General features: G+C 41.2%; 1 protein-coding gene across 5 annotated transcripts in view; it reads left to right on the top strand.

Moving 5' to 3' along the window:
• Positions 1-19,161, top strand: part of QTMAN (queuosine-tRNA mannosyltransferase) — a 338,255-nt gene that overhangs the window by 306,389 nt on the left and 12,705 nt on the right. For 3 of the 5 annotated variants that reach the window (XM_025191037.3, XM_006135665.5, XM_089779715.1), the window contains 3 exons: positions 1,221-1,291; positions 1,989-2,080; positions 8,520-9,795. In XM_025191037.3, the coding sequence (XP_025046822.1) occupies positions 1,221-1,291; positions 1,989-2,080; positions 8,520-8,603 (247 nt within the window). In that variant the 3' untranslated portion in view covers positions 8,604-9,795. Of the gene's footprint in view, positions 1-1,220; positions 1,292-1,988; positions 2,081-8,519; positions 9,796-19,161 lie in introns of those variants that run through there. The other 2 variants (XM_075933319.2, XM_075933320.2) reach the window with 1 other exon arrangement.

The following is a 19,161-nucleotide window of genomic DNA, read 5'->3' as shown; positions in this document are numbered from 1 at the left end:
TAGTTCTTTGCAAAGTATTTGAGAGAATATGTATATCCTGGGCCTTCTATGGCTAAGGACAGATTTAAAACAAAACTTTAAACATCTTTCTACCTTTCTCCTATCCCCCCCAAAAAGAAAAAAAGAAAAAAGAAAAGAAAAGAAACCTCAACAAACAACTTAGCAGGGCAAAAGGAAACAATTCTTTCTGAATCGGGTTGGGCAAATGTAATAAAAATGAAATGCAGAGACAAAATGCATGTTTGTCATGAATAAAAAAGATGATTGTTGATAAGAAAATAAGCTGAAGTTAAAAATAAAGTCCTCCTATGGTCAACATGTTGGATATACTCAAAGACTTCCATAAAGTAAACATATTTTTAAAAATGCTCTGAATTTCACTATGTAATTTCTGGCCAACAGAAATTACATTTGTACCTTCAAAATTTATTGTATGTCAGATTAGTGGTCACTATGCAGAAGGAATAAGTTAAAAACTCTGTACTTTAACCTGTTCAGTTATTAAAATGAAAATATAAACATGATATTTTTTTCTTTAGGTTTGCTATTTGATAACTTTCTGACGTTCTTTTGCAATTATAAAATGTTTGAGTTTGATATTATAAAAGGTTGTGTAAATTATTCCTCCAGACAACAACTGTATAAACCATTAAATGCTTTGGCAAAAGATTCTTGACAGTATTTATTTAAAAATTCAGATTTTGTGTCCTGAATCATATGATCTGAAGCACGTGTATAAAACTAAGATGTCTCAAAAACTTCGCATTTTTCTTAGGTAATGTTTAAGTTTAACCTTTGAATTCCTATAGTTTAAAAACAAAACACTCTATGCCAGGTAATTGTTACTGCATAAATATCCTTGTGTTTCTGCAGCATTATTAAGAAAAGCTGTCCATACTTCACCATGTTGTTACATGTGTCTGTCTGCTGATTATAAAATGTGTTAAACAGTATTTAAAAAACAAAAAAATGCAGAGCTGCGCTTTGATTTATTCAGCGAACAAAACATATGCTCGCTGTTCTGTTCTATGTAATTCATATGATCAATAAAATTATCTTTAAAAAGAGCAACTTTGGCAGTTAGGAGGATTATCCTGCTAAACAGGGGGAAATGATTTACTTCTGCTTTATGCAGTCAACTTCAATGCTGTTGGACCAAAAGATTGTTTTGGCTCACTGATGTATTGTTAATGTATTTGTTTATTATTTTTAATCTTTAGGATAGAAGCTGTATATTGTGGTTGCTATCCACTATGCCCAAATGCTTTGGTGTATCCAGAAATATTTCCAGGTAGCTGTTTTAATGCACATTCTTTTTGATGAAATTTAATACATGGTTCATGCTAAAGTGTAAAGTTTGAGAATAAACAAGTAAAAGCAATTGTTTATTTGGCAAGCCAACATGTTAGTGTTAAGGAAAATTTTATGTGTTTTAATACATTAGACTAAGTTTATATTTACCATCTGTTCTTCCAAGATAACACAAAAGCAAGTTTTGAAATAGCATTCTTCATTGTTAGCATACACAACCCATAATGATAGATTCTTATAAAAAGGTCAGTGCTGCTGCAATGGCTTGCAGATTTTTTTAACGATATACAGAGAGGAAAAATAGAGGCCTGAAAATCACACCAAATTATTTAAACAATTTAATACTTAATAATATGCAAGTGTGGTACAGGATACACATTAATATAGTACCAGTTCTTTGAAAAATCTCATCACTAAATGTATCACATATGCATTGTGTTACATTAGAATAATGTATTTTAATCACCCAAAGGAGATGTCTAAACAGCACAACTACACAGTCTTATTTAGCATTAAACATCCTTGTGAGCTGAGGTAACCTTATAAAATCATGCTTAAATAATGTAAAACACGAGGCGGCACAGAGCAATATGCATTTTTAATTAGTAAAGTGACTAATATCGAGTGTGTGCTTTGAGGTTTTTGTTTCATTAAAAATGTATCTGTTTTTCCTGCAGCTGAATATCTGTATTCTACACCTGAGCAGCTTTTTAAAAGGCTTCAGAATTTCTGCAAGAGACCAGATATTGTAAGGAAACATCTCTATAAGGTAGTTGTTCAGAATAGTTGTACAAGATATAATGCCATGTTGAAGTACAAAGAAAAAAATCTTTAAAAAACAACAACATTTAATTAACATACTAATGTTTAAAGGAAACATGCTAGGGAGGGATATTAGTCGTTACACTAACAAGGATTAATTAAACTAGATGCCAGTTGTATTAACCTAGGTCTTATGAAATACATACACTTAATGCATGCTACATGCTTTTTTTTAAAATTTATTGTTTTCTAAAATGACTGTCCTTTACATTCGGACCCAAGAGGCTTATAAAAATGAACCTGGATTAATGTAACTCATTAGTTTAAAAGGAAAGTAAAAGAAAGATCCTACAATTATACTAATGAGGATAAACCTACCTTCCTATCATAATTTAATCTGCGGTCCTCAAGAAGTTCAGGTGAATGACATCAGGTAAGTTCTTTTTGCCCCTTTTGGAATTATTTTGGCAATTATCATGAATATTTTAACTCTTTGTGCTAAAGGTTTAAATGAAGTAAAAGTTAACTCTTAATGTGCTTAAATTTACTAATATTTATCCCACTATCGTTCTTTTATTTCTTTGTAAAGAAATAAAAGTTTAAATGCTGGAATGACCATTCTGATCCATTAATATATGCTAACCTTGCTTTCAGATTTTTAAGATGCATTTGTATGCTATGGTAGAAATCAAACTTTTTTTTGGTAATGTGTTTGTAGAAGATGTACTGATTTTTACATTATTTCTCTCATAACCTGTTATCACATGGTGTTGTTTTGATAACATGGCTATTATTTTTTCATGTGCTAATGTGAAAATTTACAATAGTGAGTGCTAAATTAAGGCTTTTACAAGCCTCAGGTACACTGGGGATCACACAAGGCTCATTGCCCGAGCATGATAAAGCCAAAGCAGGTAAGCACTTAAAAGCGCTTAAGTCACTTAGGAGCCTGAAACCTATTGAAAGTCAATGGGACTTTGACTCTTAACTCACTTAAGCTTCCCCAACATCTCTAGAGATCTAGAGGAGCATGGTCTGAGGTGCCCCTTGTGATACCTGCTCAACAGGGATAAAAAGTGCGCTCTCTCTCTCTCTCTCTCTCTCTCTCTCTCTCTGTAACCACCCTAGCATGTCTGTAATGGATCTGCCAAGTAAACCTTTCCTAACCTGGGCCACTAATGCTACCAGCAGCATTCACGCCTCTGTCCTTGATTATGCTTGGCCTCTCAATGAATGCATCACATGCCCCCTTACCTCTTTTAGCATGCCCATACAAGAGGAAATATAATTTAGCCCTGAATGTATGTTTGACTTATTTTGTGACCTAAAAATAGACATTTACATAATGATACATCAAAAGAAGATGTTGTTTCTGCAGGAAACAGTTAAACTTCAAGCTAAAAAGGAGAGAACCAAAAATGCAATTTAACACCCAATTTCAAGCTCATTATCTTTCATTGTCTATTAACTTGGCAATGGTTCAGAAGGTAGCTCATAATAGTTTAAAATGCTGACTGAACACTTCCAGTATTCAGCATTACTTCTTGAGTCAGTACTAAACATGGAGACTTCAAAGAGAAAACAATCCTTAAACGTTTACCTTTACATTTCCCAATTTTTCGCATTCAGTTAGCAGTTTTCTTCACATGAATCTACCTTTTGCATATGGATCCCCAACTCCTGCATAAAGGGAATTTCTGCTAGGATGCTGAAAATGGAAGTAGTAGCAGAACAAATATTGATACCAAAAAGGTATCATATCAAAATATGGCACAGAGAATGATGTGAACATAATTCTAAAAGCAAAATGCTTCATTTGTATCCAGTACCTCCTTTTGAATAAACACTCCTTGGTGAATTAGTTATGGGTAAAGTGCCACCACAGCTATTGAACAGTTTATCACATCATTTCAAGTTGCACATGATTAACCCTGCACCCAAGTGTTCAGCATTTGTAGTGGTTTTTGCAACAAGTAGCACTGGAAGGACTGGGGAAAATAATATTAGAGTTGCAAAATTAGAGCTTAATCAAAAACTTGTGAAATTCAATGAAAACATTCCCTTTGATTTTAATGGATTTTGGATCAGGCTCAGAATGTGAATAGTTATTCCCTTTGCACACAGACCCAAATATACAAGAGTTGTTTATTTTGCAAATAAACTACCATTAAAAGGTTCTGAAAGAATGTCAACTGAGAGATGAGTTGTAAATGATAAACTTCTTCAAAGAGTTAAAAAGAGCAGTAAACAATACCTCAGCAGTGAATTCATCAGGGGTATGCACATGCTTATTCACAGATATTATTTACTTTACATTTAGGATACCGTATGTATAATAGTGATACAGGGAAAGTGGGAAAAGGATTCTGATATGGTAACATGCTCCTTTTTTCTTTTTTTCATAAACCTTTCTGGCATGCTCCATTATTAGAAGTTCAAAATACAGCTGTCTGTTCCTACAAAGAAAATATAAAAACTCTATAAAACAAAAAGAATATTTTCCTTTACTTTTTAAACATTCTGTCTCATAAACCTTGAATTAGAAGTAACACATCAGAAATGCTTTTGTTTATATTTTCTGCTTATTTTTGTTGCCACTGTATTATTAAGTTTATAAAAAATAGTCAAATATGTTGCTGCGTTATTCTATCGAATAACTTATACTTGTGCTTGTACCAACTTATAAAGATAGAGGCAAAGGAAGATAAAATTAGACTTGTTACAAAAAGACAATCAACTTACGAAATAAGAATAAGGTACACTGTGAGGTATACACTTTTGGCACCTCCAAAAACCCAAGAAAAGCTGATATCTACTAGAACACAAGTCATGGAGTGCCACTATTTGTGTAAGTGGAAGTTTAAACCAGCAGTCCCCCGTCCCGATCTTATGAAAGTGAACAAGCTAACACAATAGTTTGTAACAGTTTAACTGTATATTAAATAAATACATATTTATAAGTGCCTAAAAGGGACTTTTCCTGGCACACACTATTTACCCTTTATATTTTAATGGTACCCAAGGCTCATTTCAATTTGAATGCTCTATCCCACAATCGATAAACAGATGAAGAGAAGATATTTGTCACAAAAAAATCACTTCTTATCAATTATTTACTCTTCTCTAGTTTTATTTAGCTAAAAGTTAGTCTTTGCTTTTGTGTTTTGTGAGCTACCACGCTCAGTCAGTACTAAACAAATAACAAAGGTTCATGAGTTCCCAATGGAAATTACAACAGGATTTCATCAGTGATAAAAAGGAAGGTGGGGGAAGGGAATCTCCTATGCCACTAATGTCAAGTGGAAGCTTGCATTTGCAGGGCTTCTGGGGTGTCCAGGCCCATGGGCTCTGGCAACCCAGTCCACTAGCTGTGATGGAGCTGTAGACTCTGCAAGCCCCAGCAGCTGCTGTCGGAAACTGGCCTGACATGATTCTTGTCAGTTTTATTGCTGCCCATCGCTGACTAGCATGGGTAACACTGACCTATCTTTTGTTAACTTGACACCAAAAGTCTGGTCAGTTTAACACTGCTATTCAGCGGGCAGCATTTAAACTGACAAGGATCATGTCAGTTTCAAGCTGCTAGGGCTTCCAGGATCCCTAGAAACCTGATGAGCATATATTGATCCATAATGAAATATTTCACAATTTCAATTCCATGAAAATGTTTACGTTTTTTTCTCTCTCTCTCTTTTTGTCTCAAATTTAAGGCAGAAAAAAATTGTTGAAATCTCTAAACTTTTTGTGGGTTGGGAAAACCATTTCTCATCCAACTCTCCTAATTAGGCATGGCTAGGTGCCGCAGGCTGAGTGGGCAGAGAGGGAGCACCATGAGGCATTCTGAGCTCCTTTGTGCAAAAAAGGATCAGTCACAAACCTGTACAGAGTGCAGCATATACTTGCTTTCTCCACTGCATAGCTGGCTAATTTCATTGCTATAAGCATGGGCTGTTCCTGACCTTTTTGAGGTGAGCACAAGAAAGCAGAGCATAAGAATGGCCATACTGGGTGAGACCAAAGGTCCATCTAGTTCAGTATCCTGTCTGCCAACAGTGGCCAATACAGATGCCCCAGAGGGAGGGAACACAACAGGTGATCATCACATGATCCCTCACCTGTCACCCATTTCTGGAGACTTGCAGCTTTATGCAGTCCTTTTATGGGTCATGCAAGAGTATTGGGAAGTTTTACTCCTTTATCGTTCCTTCCCTCCCCCAGGAAAAAAATAAATTGGACACCCTCATAAAAGCCATGGAGACACCATCCTATTGTGTACATAGGAATTGTGCTGTTGGATCAGATTTATGGTCTGTCTAGTCTAGTATGCTGTCTTCAGGATGCCTAAGAAGGCCTAAGAATTCTGCCACAGACAGATGTGGAATAATAATGCCCAAAGCATCATACTTACCTCTGATAGAGATTTGCTTAACAGCTGGAGCATGAGATTATATGTCCTGTCCAAAAACTCTTATTCACTATTAGAATTCTGGATATTATTGTTATCTTTATAGACAGACACTCAGTCTTTCTTAGAATCTTGCTACATCCTCTGACAATGAGTTCCACAGTGTAAAGGCATGTTGAATGAAAGCGTATTTGCTTTTGAATTTTCCCACCTTTCATTTAATTGAATGTCCCCTTATTTTTTTTATATGAGACAGGGAGAATAATCACTCCCAGTATCCCTTCTGTATGCCATTCATTATATTATTTATTTAAAAGATTAGCATTATTCTTAGAAAAGAGACAGGAGCGGACATGATTGTATGTATATATATTAGATATATATAATGTCTGCTCTTGTCTCCTTTCTAAGATAAACAATGCCAATCTTTTCAATCATTTTTTTGAAATGGGATGACCAGTACTACACACAGTATTCCAGATGAGAACATGTGATCCGTTTATATGATGGCATTACAACATATTATTTTCAATGCCATTCTTCATGGAAACATCTTGAAAGAAAGAAGAGAGACAATTTGGTTCTGGAGAATAACTCTTCTGCTAATGAAATCTTGTTTTCATGTCTTTAGGGGGAGGAGTTTCTTTTGTGGGTAGAGCTTGGGAGTGCACCAATTCTCCCAATCCTCAACTCAAGTTTTAGTGATTTGGGAACTTTGTTTGACTCATATTCCACTCCTTCAAATAACAACCACTGAAGTTGCCATTTTATTTATATAAATAGGGCTTGACAAACTGTGGTGAAATCCATTCGCCAGCCCCGCACCGCGCGTGCACCAGACCGGCACTGCGCATGCGCACACCACAGGTGAAACAGGGCGACCGGCTGAAATCTACTTGCAATGGGCGAGATACACAGATTTGTCAAGCCGTGTGTGTGTGTGTGTATATAAGCAAACACCACACAAATTTTCAGTCATGCAATATACTTCCACAATGGAGAAGGACATTAGAATTTATTTATATCATACAGCAGATTGCTATAAAATAAAGGTCAAATAAGAACTAGTATCCACATTACTACTGCCCAATTGCCAATTTTATGTCAAAAATATTTAAATCGAGTTTAGTGAATATGAAACATGATACATTGAAAATACTGGAGACTGAAGTTCTTCATCCACAGAATTCATACTAACACAAGACAAATACATTTCCATATACTGTCCCCACCATAGTCTGTCCTGTCTAAATGTGCAAGAGGTAGTTAGGTCTTCCTGCCCCTTCAGTCCTTTGCAGCACCTCTTCTGAGACTGCCAACTATGAATACTTGTCTAATAGCATATAAACTGAGACTGCCAAATAATTCCCTGTGGATCATTAAATAAAAATCAGTAACTGAGTCACAACTAATCTGTATCAGATTTGAAACAGTGGCTTAGGAGAAGAGCAAGCATCATATCCCTTTCTTAGTCCTCTGGATTTTCCAGCCCCCACTGTTTATGTTTTTTAATAGAAAGTGAATGTTAAGAATAAGCATATTTGTAAACCAAATTGTGCTATCACTCACAATCGCACCACTGTTAAGCTGCACCATTCCTACTTTCAGCAAAGTGATGTTTCACCTGTGATTGTCTCATTAAAAGTGAAATTTGTTTCTGGGGAGAGGAAATAAAATCATCACATAAGCATCTTTTTGTTTTGATTTGATTTTATAATCTCAGTCAGACATGTAGACTCTTGAGTGCAGGAACGTTGCTGATATGAAGTGAGGTGTTTGCAGCAAACAGCTCTTGTTTACAAAAATGTTCCATCCTGGGATTGGAAGTCTAATACTTTGATCCAATCAAAGGGCAGGATTTTCTGACCCTGGTTTACGGAAGTATTTATACTATCTGTTCTACTTCAGAATCTCCCTCTGAAGAAATGAAATCGGTTTATATAAATCAAGCATTTATGTTGTTTTGTTCACACTAAGGACAGCTCTTTTGTGCTTTAGCAGCTCATGTTCCTTCATTTGATTCCTTTTCTTTTTCTCATAGGGTGAGATGGCTCAGTTTTCATGGGCAGCACTCCGTGGTAAATTCAGGTCTCTGCTCACAACAGAACCTAGGGAAGATTTGTGACAGATGGGGCTAAGTCACAAACTTGCAGCCTAAGGCAGAATCTGTAGAACTTTCCAGAATGTGCCCATATTTACCTGATCAGAGAGAAAAGAAAATCTGCAGAGGAAGCTGAGCCTGGCTGCTTGTCATAGCTGACACAGAGCCATCTGCCACAAACCTGTGGCGGCTTCAGATCTCCAATCCCTGCCACCACCCCAACTCAAATTAAATACAGATTCCTAGAGACGTTATGATGGTTACACATGTCCTCGGCATCACATGCAGGAGACTGTTCAAAAAAAATATGTGGCCTGTTGTATAACCGCACTCATGTATCCCATATGTGGTGCCACATTGAATTTCCGGTTGAATCTGTTTTTATCCTTTGTACTGGATGACATGGTGCCTGAATTCTTTCTTTTTGCCGACATGATGGCAGCCAAACTGCAGCTTCAAACGTTCACATTTGGCTGGGTTTCTACCTAGGTTGCCAGGTTATCATTGGAGCCTTATTGTGTCCTCAAAGGGCCACAGGGCCTGAAAGGAGGATCAGAGTGCTACTGGACTAATTGGGCAGCCATCTACAAATTGTTTGTAGGCAAAGCACTTTTCTTTTTGCAAATTAATGACTCTCTGGCAAAGGGTTTTTAAGTGAAGGTATTAATAAGGGGTCTGGCAGGTATTCCCATGATTCACAGTTACATTTGCATTTAATTAATCTTAAAGAAAGCTGCAAGATAAACAGCTGTAATTCAAACTAGCATGGGAAATATGCTACATGGTGCCATCTATCCGATAAAATGAAAGCAAAGACACTTGTTTTATTTCTCGCAAGGATGAAGAACAAACAGATAACAGTCAAAATACTTCCAATAAAAACCAGTAGTTTTTATGTAACTGCAGTTCATCAAAAATCTTTGCATTTGGTTACAAATATAATCTCTTAAAGATAAATCACTTATGATTCTAAGCGTTAAGCTGCTACATTTGTTGATGTAAAATGTTTTGAAGATTTAGATTGCACAATAAATTTTTAATAAAGTGCCCATTGCAATTTTTAATTAGCATATCTCATTCATGTATAAGTGTGTACATCCATCTGTATGCTTATCAGTGTGCATATCCTTGTGACAGAGTCAATGAATACAATTGTGTCTTTATCTGATGAATTTAGAATCTGTTTTGCAAATGATAATAAAATATTATAACAGCTCCAAGTTTTTCAACTGTGTTCTGGGAAGAAACAAGAGGAAAACAGAAATTCTCAGTAACTCATGGTTTAAACTCTTCTAACACTGACATCTCTGTATTCACAAATAAGCTTTCAAATTCCCTAGTTTGGGGCCAGATAACTTCTCTTTCACAACTTCCAAGAAAGCCTCTATTACCTGAACGCTAATTGGGTTTTCTTTAGGTTTGCCAGCATTTCCCCCAGTTCCACAGAACACCCCAGTTGATGCCATTCAGAGAGGAATGCACAGGGTAATATGTTTCCTCCTAAAGCATTCTCTGTTATCTATATTTCTGAATTCCAAACTTACAATTCAGAAGTGGTACAAGTTCAACTGCCCTGGTCCAGCAACATCTGTAGTCCAGCGTGATTTTAGTTAGCGAGATGTCCACATATGGGTATGGCCAAGTTTCTGCAGTACCATAAAATTTACAGCCACCAGTCCAGGCTTTCAGTTTTCTGTACTGTTATTTAGCTCTAATTTACCCCTAAATGTCTTCTAAGACCCTAGTAAGCAGTGGAAGTGGTGATAATGCTGCTAGTTAATATTGACTTCACATGGTTCAGCAAATTCTCTGTAGTGAATCCCTGTAGAGAATCTATTTTGTTACACCACCAAGTAGTATAGTAGTCTCAGATTTTACAATGTGAGAGATACTGCACATATACCAGTGCTCTGTGTATGCTTTTTGTTTATCAGAGAAATTATTATATGGCATTTGGATGGGTCATTTGTAAACATTTTTATATCTTACTGATATGGTACTGAAGAAATCTAATTTTACAGTAACCATCTGTGCATGTATGTTTGCTTCTCCCTACTGGTTCGTACACTAAAATTACTGCAAAGTTCAGCTTTAAATTGACCATTAGAAATTTAATGCAACAGTTAAAGCCACCCTTTCAGTCAATCTAAAATTGCACATAATTAATAATACTACTTTTCACTTGTATAGTACTTCCCATCTAAGTATCTCTGCAAATATTAAATGGAGGCAAGCAAGTCTTTTTAGATGGGGAAATTGAGGCATAAGAGTGGTTAAATTCCTTAAATTATCAATGTCAAAGCGACCTAGGAGTCCTAATTTACTTCTGTAGCCAATAGGCAACAATCCCTTCACACATTATTTTGACCCCCCTCCTATAGCAAGGCATGGTACTGTGATCTAAGAACATTGAACCTTATCCAAAAGCCCATTAAAGGCAATGGAAAGACTTGTATTTATTTCAATGAGCTTTGGATCAAGTCCAAAGAGAGAAGCAGGCCTTAACATTGTTGTTTTTTCATCACTGTTCATTTAATGTAATCTTTTGTATGTGAATTAGAGTTGATTTTTTTTATAAATGCATATTTGAGAAGTTAATTGATTCTCCACTACCGAGAAAGAGTCACTGAAACCAGGGAGGGACAGAAGATTATCTAAGTGTTCAGATATTTATACACCTTCATTGCTAGAGTGTTGGAGCTCATGAAGGCACTTTCATGTAGACCTTTTCTAAGTTATGAAGTGGTTAAGTTTCAGTCAAACTTAACTAACTGAGCCTGACCTGAATTCAACCATTTTCCAAGCCTAGTCCAAATTTCAGATTATACAATAGTTTCCTAGAACCAGGAAGGTGGTAAAGAAACCTATAGTGGACATCCCTATTCCTTTTTGAGGAACATATAGTCATAGAAATATAGGATAGGAAGGGACATAAAAAGATAAGTGCCAATCACCTGCACTGTGTCAGGGCCAAGTAAGCCTAAACCACTCTGACAGGTGGTTGTCCAATTTGTTCTTAACCTCCAATAATGAGGATTCCAAAGCCTTCCTTGGAACTTTGTTCCACAGCTTAACTACCCTTATACTTAGAAAACTTTTCCTAATATCTAACATAAATCTCTTGCTTCTGATTAAGCCTATTACTACTTGTCCTACCTTCAGTTGACACAGAGACTAATTGATTTCTGCCCTCTTTATGACAGAGTTGAAAATGTTCTCAAATCCCCAGCCTGGTCTTCTTTTCTCAAGACTAAATGTGCCCAGTCTTTTTAACCCTACAGGTCAGGTTTTCTAAACCTTTTATCATTTTTCTTGCTCTGTTCTGAACTTTCTCCAGTTTGTCCACCTTTCCTCAAGCATGGCACCCAAAGTTGGACACAGGACTTAAGCTGAGGCCTCACCAAATACAGAGGGACAGTTACCTACCATGTATTACATACACCACCATGTATTACAACATATGACACTGCTGTTAAAACACCTGGATCATTAGCCATTTTTGTAACCACAGCACATTGCAGAATGAGATTCAATTTTTGATGCACTATAACCAGTATTCTAATCTTTTCTATCCATGTATATGGATTTTTTTCCATCAGTGTACAGAATAATTTTTGTGTGTGCTGAGGCATGTGTAAATGTATACAACTAGTAGAGACAAAGCCTAGCTGTAGGTACTCTACTAATCAGCTGGATGGCATCTGAATCTCTTCTGAGTGGCCACACAAGTATATAGCTTATAGGGAACACTGATTATAACCCCTGGATTGTTTTCAGCAACACTACCACCTAGCCAGTTATTGCTCGTTTTGTAGCTATTCATTGGATTTTTCCTTTCTTCGATTCACAATTTGAAATGCTTAGTGTATGGACAAGACTTTTCCAGAAAGTTTATATGTAAGCAGACATATAGAGTGGCTGTGTCTAGACTGGCAAGTTTTTCCGCAAAAGCAGCTGCTTTTGTGGAAAAACTTGCCAGCTGTCTACACTGGCCGCTTGAATTTCCGCAAGAACACTGACGATCTCATGTAAGATTTTCAGTGTTCTTGCAGAAATACTATGCTGCTCCTGTTCGGGCAAAAGCCTTCTTGCACAAATGCTTTTGTGTAAGAGGGCCAGTGTAGACAACACGGTATTGTTTTGCGCAAAAAAGCCCCGATGGCGAAAATGGCAATCGGGGCTTTCTTGCACAAAACCACGTCTAGATTGGCATGGACGCTTTTCCGCAAAAAGTGCTTTTGCGGAAAAGCGTCCGTGCCAATCTAGACGCTCTTTTCCGAAAATGCTTTCAACGGAAAAACTTTCCCGTTAAAAGCATTTGCGGAAAATCATGCCAGTCTAGACGTAGCCAGTGTGTTTAGTTTGTGGATTTGTGTATGCTTATTTATTCTTCATACTAATAGGCTTTAGTAATCAAAGACAGCCTGTTATGGTTTAATATCCTGATCCCCCTCTTCCATATTTTAAGAAGAAGGATTTATCTACTCACAAGGGTTTGAGTTGCACCCGCATAGATCTGCAGAGAAAATTTTTGTAGATCAGAGATTCACTCCATAGGAGGCCCACTGATGGAGGATGGCAGAGACATGTTTTGTATAATTAACATCTCTCTTAAGTGCACTAGGTCAACCCCCTTCCTGATTAGCACCATCAGTATTCTGGAGCTGAGATATTCTGATTTGTCAGGCTCCCCTGCACAGTGGGTGGTATAAGGTTTCTGGGAGGATTTGAGCCAGTGCTGTTCTCCATCCCCAAAGAAGAGGATTTCCTCCACAAGAGATGTGCCACTTGGGTGCTGCAGTAAAGCGAAACAGTCACGAAGGCTGTGTCTACATTGGCGCGATCTTGCGCAAAAGCAGCCGCCTTTGCGCAAAACTTTGCTGCCTGTCTACACTGGCCACGAGTTCTTGCACAAGAACACTGACGTTCTAATGTATGAAATCAGTGATTCTTGTGCAAGAACTATGATGCTCTCACTCAGGAATAAGCCCTCTTGCGCAGCTGTTCTTGCGCAAGAGGCCTGTGTAGACAGACAACATGAATTTCTTGCGCAAGAAAGCCCTATGGTTAAAATGGCCATCAGAGCTTTCTTGCGCAAGAGAGCATCTACACTGGCATGGATGCTCTTGCACAAAAGCACATCTGTTGTGCAAAGGCACATGCCAGTGTAGACACTCTCTTCTGGAAGAGTTTTTGAACAAGAACTCTTCCGCAAAAGAGTTCTTGTGCAAAATCATGCCAGTGTAGATGTAGCCATAGTGTGTTTGGCAGCATCCTTCTTAAGTAGTTTCTCAGGACCAAAGAATAGCCAGCCATTCTGTACAAATCCTACTTTAAAAAATGTTCTAGATACAAAATATGGTTCTCAGTGCTGTGGTCCGTACTCATTTGAGTAGCCTATATGTATGAGGTTACTCACGCCAGTAAGAGCTGCAGGATCAGTCCTTGTTGTTTATCTTGTATCATCATTTCATGTACATTGACGTAAGAATTGCAAGCTCTGATATCATTTGTTGGTTTCACTGCTGGTCTAGTAATTGCCCTTTTGATCTTTGCTGAAATGCTTTTCTGTTAAGTTTTACACCACTGTGCCACCTTGACCTGTGCACTCCTTGCACATCTAAGTTACTATTTTGAGTGTTCTGGGAATACAGGCTTGTTTCTCAGGGAAATTATTTTCCCTTGTCTGGTAGAAGAAGAGAATAGCCACGTCTGCACAAGGGAAATATTTTCAAAATGTTCTCACCACTGCTAGCGATAGTTCAATATCATATTGGAAGTTCTAGTATAGATATGATGCTATCCATGTTTTATGTCTTCCATACTCTGACCTTGTTCAAACCTGTGCTTAATCAGGATGCTGGCTTTTTTTATACTGACACCACTAGACTGTGCATATAATGAACAGCATTAAATTAAAAGTCTGGAGTAAATTCTGCTTCTCCATTACACCGGTATACATCTCCAGTGAGTATACTCTGTCTTTACACTGGACTAATTGAAGACAGATTTTTATCCCCCGTTTATATTTTTACAGGCAACAAATTGTCTTTGCTCAGATTACTAAAATAGGAAGAATTTTAAAACTCAAACTCACCTTTGGGAATTCAAGCAATTTTTGTTTTTCATTCTAAGAGGACAGCTAAGATAAATTCGTCACTCATTTTTGTAGTCCCTTTCCAATTTGAGTCTCATGCATCAAGCCAATATCTAAGCATTGAAAAGAAGGTACTGCAGGGGATTTGCACATCCAAATGGTTTTTATGGACCCAATTTCTTAGATTTTACAAAACCGTTTTGTCCCCTTTCACATCCTAAATGTTGGGCACCTCACCGTTTACTTCTGAAGTGCAGACATCAAGGAGCACCTTAAATCAGAAATATTCAAGGGGAATAATATCCTGTAATAAGCAAAACTCACTTTTTACTTTAAAAATGCTCCAATATGTTAAGCTAGGTTTCGGCTTGAAGTATAATTTTGCCACAGACTTACGAACCTTTGCAAATAAGGTTTAATAATAAAAGCACTGTCAGAACCGTTAATTATAGGGTAATAAATAGCATTGTGATATTATCCTCCGATATCTCCTTACGCTCCTAGTAAATTTGCACAGCTGTTGTTGAAAACTGGTAATCCACTACTATATAACCATATTACATCTTGCACTTACAACACACCCTTCATGTAAGCAGCATCATAGAGCACTTAACAGTGAGAAGACGAGAAAGCTGCTTCTAAGTAGAAGCCTAACTGAACAAATGAGCTTTGAATTTTAACATAAGAATCTCAGTCAAACCAGAATTCTTGATCTTGCCAGGAGAGGCATTCCAAAGGCAAGGAGCATGCCAAATACAAAGTCTTTGCTCCAGCATTATGGAGGCAGTACTTTAAAAGCCAGCATAACTTAACGATCAATCAGGACTAGACAGAGCAATAACATCACAACTGAAGGAGGCATAAAAGTTATACAAAGCATTTATAATATGGAGGAGGGAATGGAATTTTAACAAGAAGTATTAAACTCTGGAAGAGCCCCTTTTCTTCTTGATGAGCTGGGCTGGCTTTAAGGAAGGAGAGCGGCTCCCAGGGCCAAAAGGATGTAAGTGGGGGGTAGAGAAGGAAATCAAGGTTAAACAAGGCCAATATGATCTAAAAATAATAAAAAAAGGGGGAGACCAGCAGCAGCCCAGCGGAAGCGCGAGAGCCAGCTGCAATCCCCAGCAGTTCCAGCGGCGCGGTGCCGCGAACAGCTCGATGCTGTCACGCACAGCACAGCCCCGGCTGGGGGGAGCTGCGTGGGTTCCTGTAGGGCCGGCGCTTGGCACCCAGAAGTTCGTGTGTTTGCAAGCGATCTAGCATAGGCGGGGGAAGCAGAGCGGAAGGGAGGAAAACATCCCCTGGCTGCTGGGGAACGGACGTGTTAGGAAGCGAAGCGAGCAAAGGCTGGCCCACCTGGGGCAGCGGCTGGCCCTGGGTTCCCCCCGATTACACAGGCTGGGGGAGGGAGGGGTAGTTTCAATGCAACTCAGGGCTCGAGGGAGTCCCGAGTATGAAGCGCTGCGAGTCCCGAGGTAGAACCGGGAGCAGGGACAAAGGGGAAGGGCTGCGCGCTGCAGTAGTGAGCACGGGGGGCTCAACTCCGGTGGCAAGCTGGAGCGAGACCCTGCCCCCCGGGCCGCCCCCCAGCCACGGCCGGGCGCGAGCCTGAGTGGCCACCCCTTTCGGGGGGAGGCCCCTCCAGGCTGGCACAGAACGGCCGCGGCTTGCGAAGCGGGGCGTTACCCGTGTCAGCGAGTCCTGGCGAAAGGCCGCGGGAGCGGGCGAGCCTGAAGTGGTAGAACGAGCGGGGGGCGAGCCCCGCACGCGCTGCAGCGCCCCACGCCTCGGCGCTGCGCGCAGCTGGAGCCCGGGCCCCCACTCAGGCCGGAGCTTGGGGGGAGCGCGGGGGAGGCTCAGCGGCGGGGCTTCCTGACAAAAGCAGCCGCGTGGAAGCGAAGCGCTGCAGCGCGAGGCAGCAGCAGCAGCGCCCTTCTCGGGAGCAGCCTCCCCCGACGTGTTCTCGTTTTGTCGCTCGCAGCGATGTTCTCTGGCTTTCACATCCACTTGGCTTCTCGCACTGGAGCCCTGGCGCTGGGATGCTAGGCCAGGAAAATAGAAGCGGCAATAAAACACAACTGGGGGGAGGGGGAGGCGGGGTGCTCGCTTGGCTCTGATGACTCGCTGAGGTTTAAACACTTAATTTAAAGCTTAAAACGCCTTTGCGAGCAGCAAGGGGGGTTTAGAAGCAAAGTGAGCGGGAGTGGAGTATTAATACCCCCCCCCCCCTTCTTTTCTCCTTCCAGGAGGTTCCCCAGGCCCCTGGGTACATCAGCAAACTGTCCTCCTCTATGCTGGAGCGTGCAGCTGCAGCCTGGCCCCGGGCGCACACCTACCCGCTCGCTCCTGCAGTTCGCAGGGACACTGCTTGCAGGAGCGGAACCGGGTTTTTGGAGCAGTCGCGGCGCTGCCTTGTGCAGCGTCCGTCAGCTGGCACCTGGCACAGGAACGCGGGGCCGGGGCTGTTTGCCCCTAATCTGTAATTAAGGAGCCCGCACTCCCCGCCTAGCCCGTCGTGACAAATAACAAAGCGTCCGCAGCATCGCCCAAGCCCATGTGTCCCACCAGCGCGAGGGAGGCAGGCGGGCGGGCGGCTCCTTTGGAGACGGGAACTGGAGTTTGCTGGGAGGGGGGAAGGTGCCGCTTAAGGGATGAGCCGCGCAATTTGCAACCCCGGGCTCACCCCGGGGACGCGCAGAGGGAGATGGTCATTACGTGGGGCTTGTTCTGGGCCTCCCCAAAGTTTCCTGCGCGGTTCGCCCCTCCCCGCGCGCCCCCAGAGCTATCCCCGCGGCTACTCCGAATTGCCCGCCGAGATAGCGAGTAGAGGAACCGTGGTTTGAGCAGTCTCGGCTCTGCGCTCCTTACTGCTGCTGACTTTCTCCCCTCTGTCCCGGGGAGAGGGGGCACCTAAAGAGGAACACGAGGGGGGAGCGAAAGGGATGCGGATTTGCTGGTTTCCCGGGCACACTGGCTCCCACTCCCAGCACAGCTGCCAGGAGCGGGGCTGGCTCTCAGGCTCGGGGCTGCGCAAAGCCTGCCTCTGGCCCGGCCTGGGATCGCTCCTAATCCGCCCCACGACAAGGGCGAAGGAGCGACGGGTGCAGGGGGAGGGGGGGAGTAGTTGAGCGCGGAGGCGAGGCGAGGGGGTAGCAACTGAACTCCTGCAGCGGCGCCGCTCTCTCCTACAGCTGGGTGAAATAAGCCCTGCGCTGGTTAGTCACCACTCCGCTTTACCGGGCCTTAAGCTCCCTCTTTTTGTCCTTCCTGGCTCTGCAACTCTCGGATCCCTTTGCTAGGAGTGCACCCCCCAGGCTGCTTACACATCTCCATCCCACGCCAAGGGAGCGGGCAATCTGCGTGCAGCAGGGCAGGGGGGAAATCTGCCCTTTAGGCTCAACTACCTGCTGCCAGCCCCAGAGCGGGAGCCCGGCGGGGCTGGGGGGAGGAGGGATTTATGCGAGACCAACGCTTGCTTAGGTAGATCTGATCCTTGATTTTAGATCAAAACAACAAATGGTCTGGTAGCACTGGATAGACTAACAAAGTGCTACCAGACCATTTGTTGTTTTTTTCTGTAACTGACTAACTTGGCTACCCCCTGAAGCTCCTTGATTTTAGATGGGAAACTTTGTTCCCCTCGAAGCCTCGCTGCAGGAAGAGCGTTAACCCCGCGGTCTTTTGGCACGGGCGTCCCTAGAGAAATGTTTGCTAATTAGCCTTATGCACCACTTATAAATGAAGGACCAACAAAGCCAACCACAGAAGGAGGGGGGAAATCGCTGCTCCCCGGGATCCCTTCTGCCTCTGGCTTTGGTGCCTGTTTGCAGTGGTAGTAAGCCGAGTTCGAGGCGGGGTTTGCCCTGCTTGCTGCCCCTTCTGATCAGCCTGCTTTGCTTGCCAGCTGAAAGGCGAGCCCGCGGTCGTGCAAAGCGGCGGCTGCGTGTTCCGAGTGCAATCCTGGCCCTATTCAAGTCAGCGGGAGATTTTCTGTTGATTATAAAGAGCCAGGTTGCTTCAGCCCCGCATATACACTCGGCCAGGATGGATCTGTTGTGGGCCGTTTTCCTTAGCCAAATACTGTGTCATTTCCATTTCCCAAGGCTTTAGCAACCTGCGGGTTCCAACTATGACAAGGTCTTGATATCTACATACAAAGGGAGAGTTGAAGATCAAATTAAGGCGAGTGGGAGGGATCCTTGCAAAGGGCTTAACCTTTAGAGCTTGGAAGGCAAAACAAGGCAATTCATTGGAAAGGCATGTCTGTAAACAATGATAATTAGCCTTTTCAGAATCATAATACTGATTAAAATCTCTGATTAATTATTTATTCATCACAGAACCTCTTTGCAGACCTGGGAATACTGATTGAAAACTAAGTGCCGCCTAGATTTTGTACTGCAAACCGGAAAGAAGCATAAAAAGGGGCTAAGAGGGGCATGAAAGAAGAATCTAAGCAAGCAGAATTATTTTAAGATCTGATAC

The sequence above is a fragment of the Pelodiscus sinensis genome, chromosome 7 (assembly GCF_052426305.1).
Source record: "Pelodiscus sinensis isolate ZL-2025 chromosome 7, ASM5242630v1, whole genome shotgun sequence".
NCBI classification, from domain to species: Eukaryota; Metazoa; Chordata; order Testudines; family Trionychidae; genus Pelodiscus; species Pelodiscus sinensis.
The sequence above is the reverse complement of the archived record's forward strand: the minus strand, read 5'-3'. Positions and strand labels throughout refer to the sequence as shown.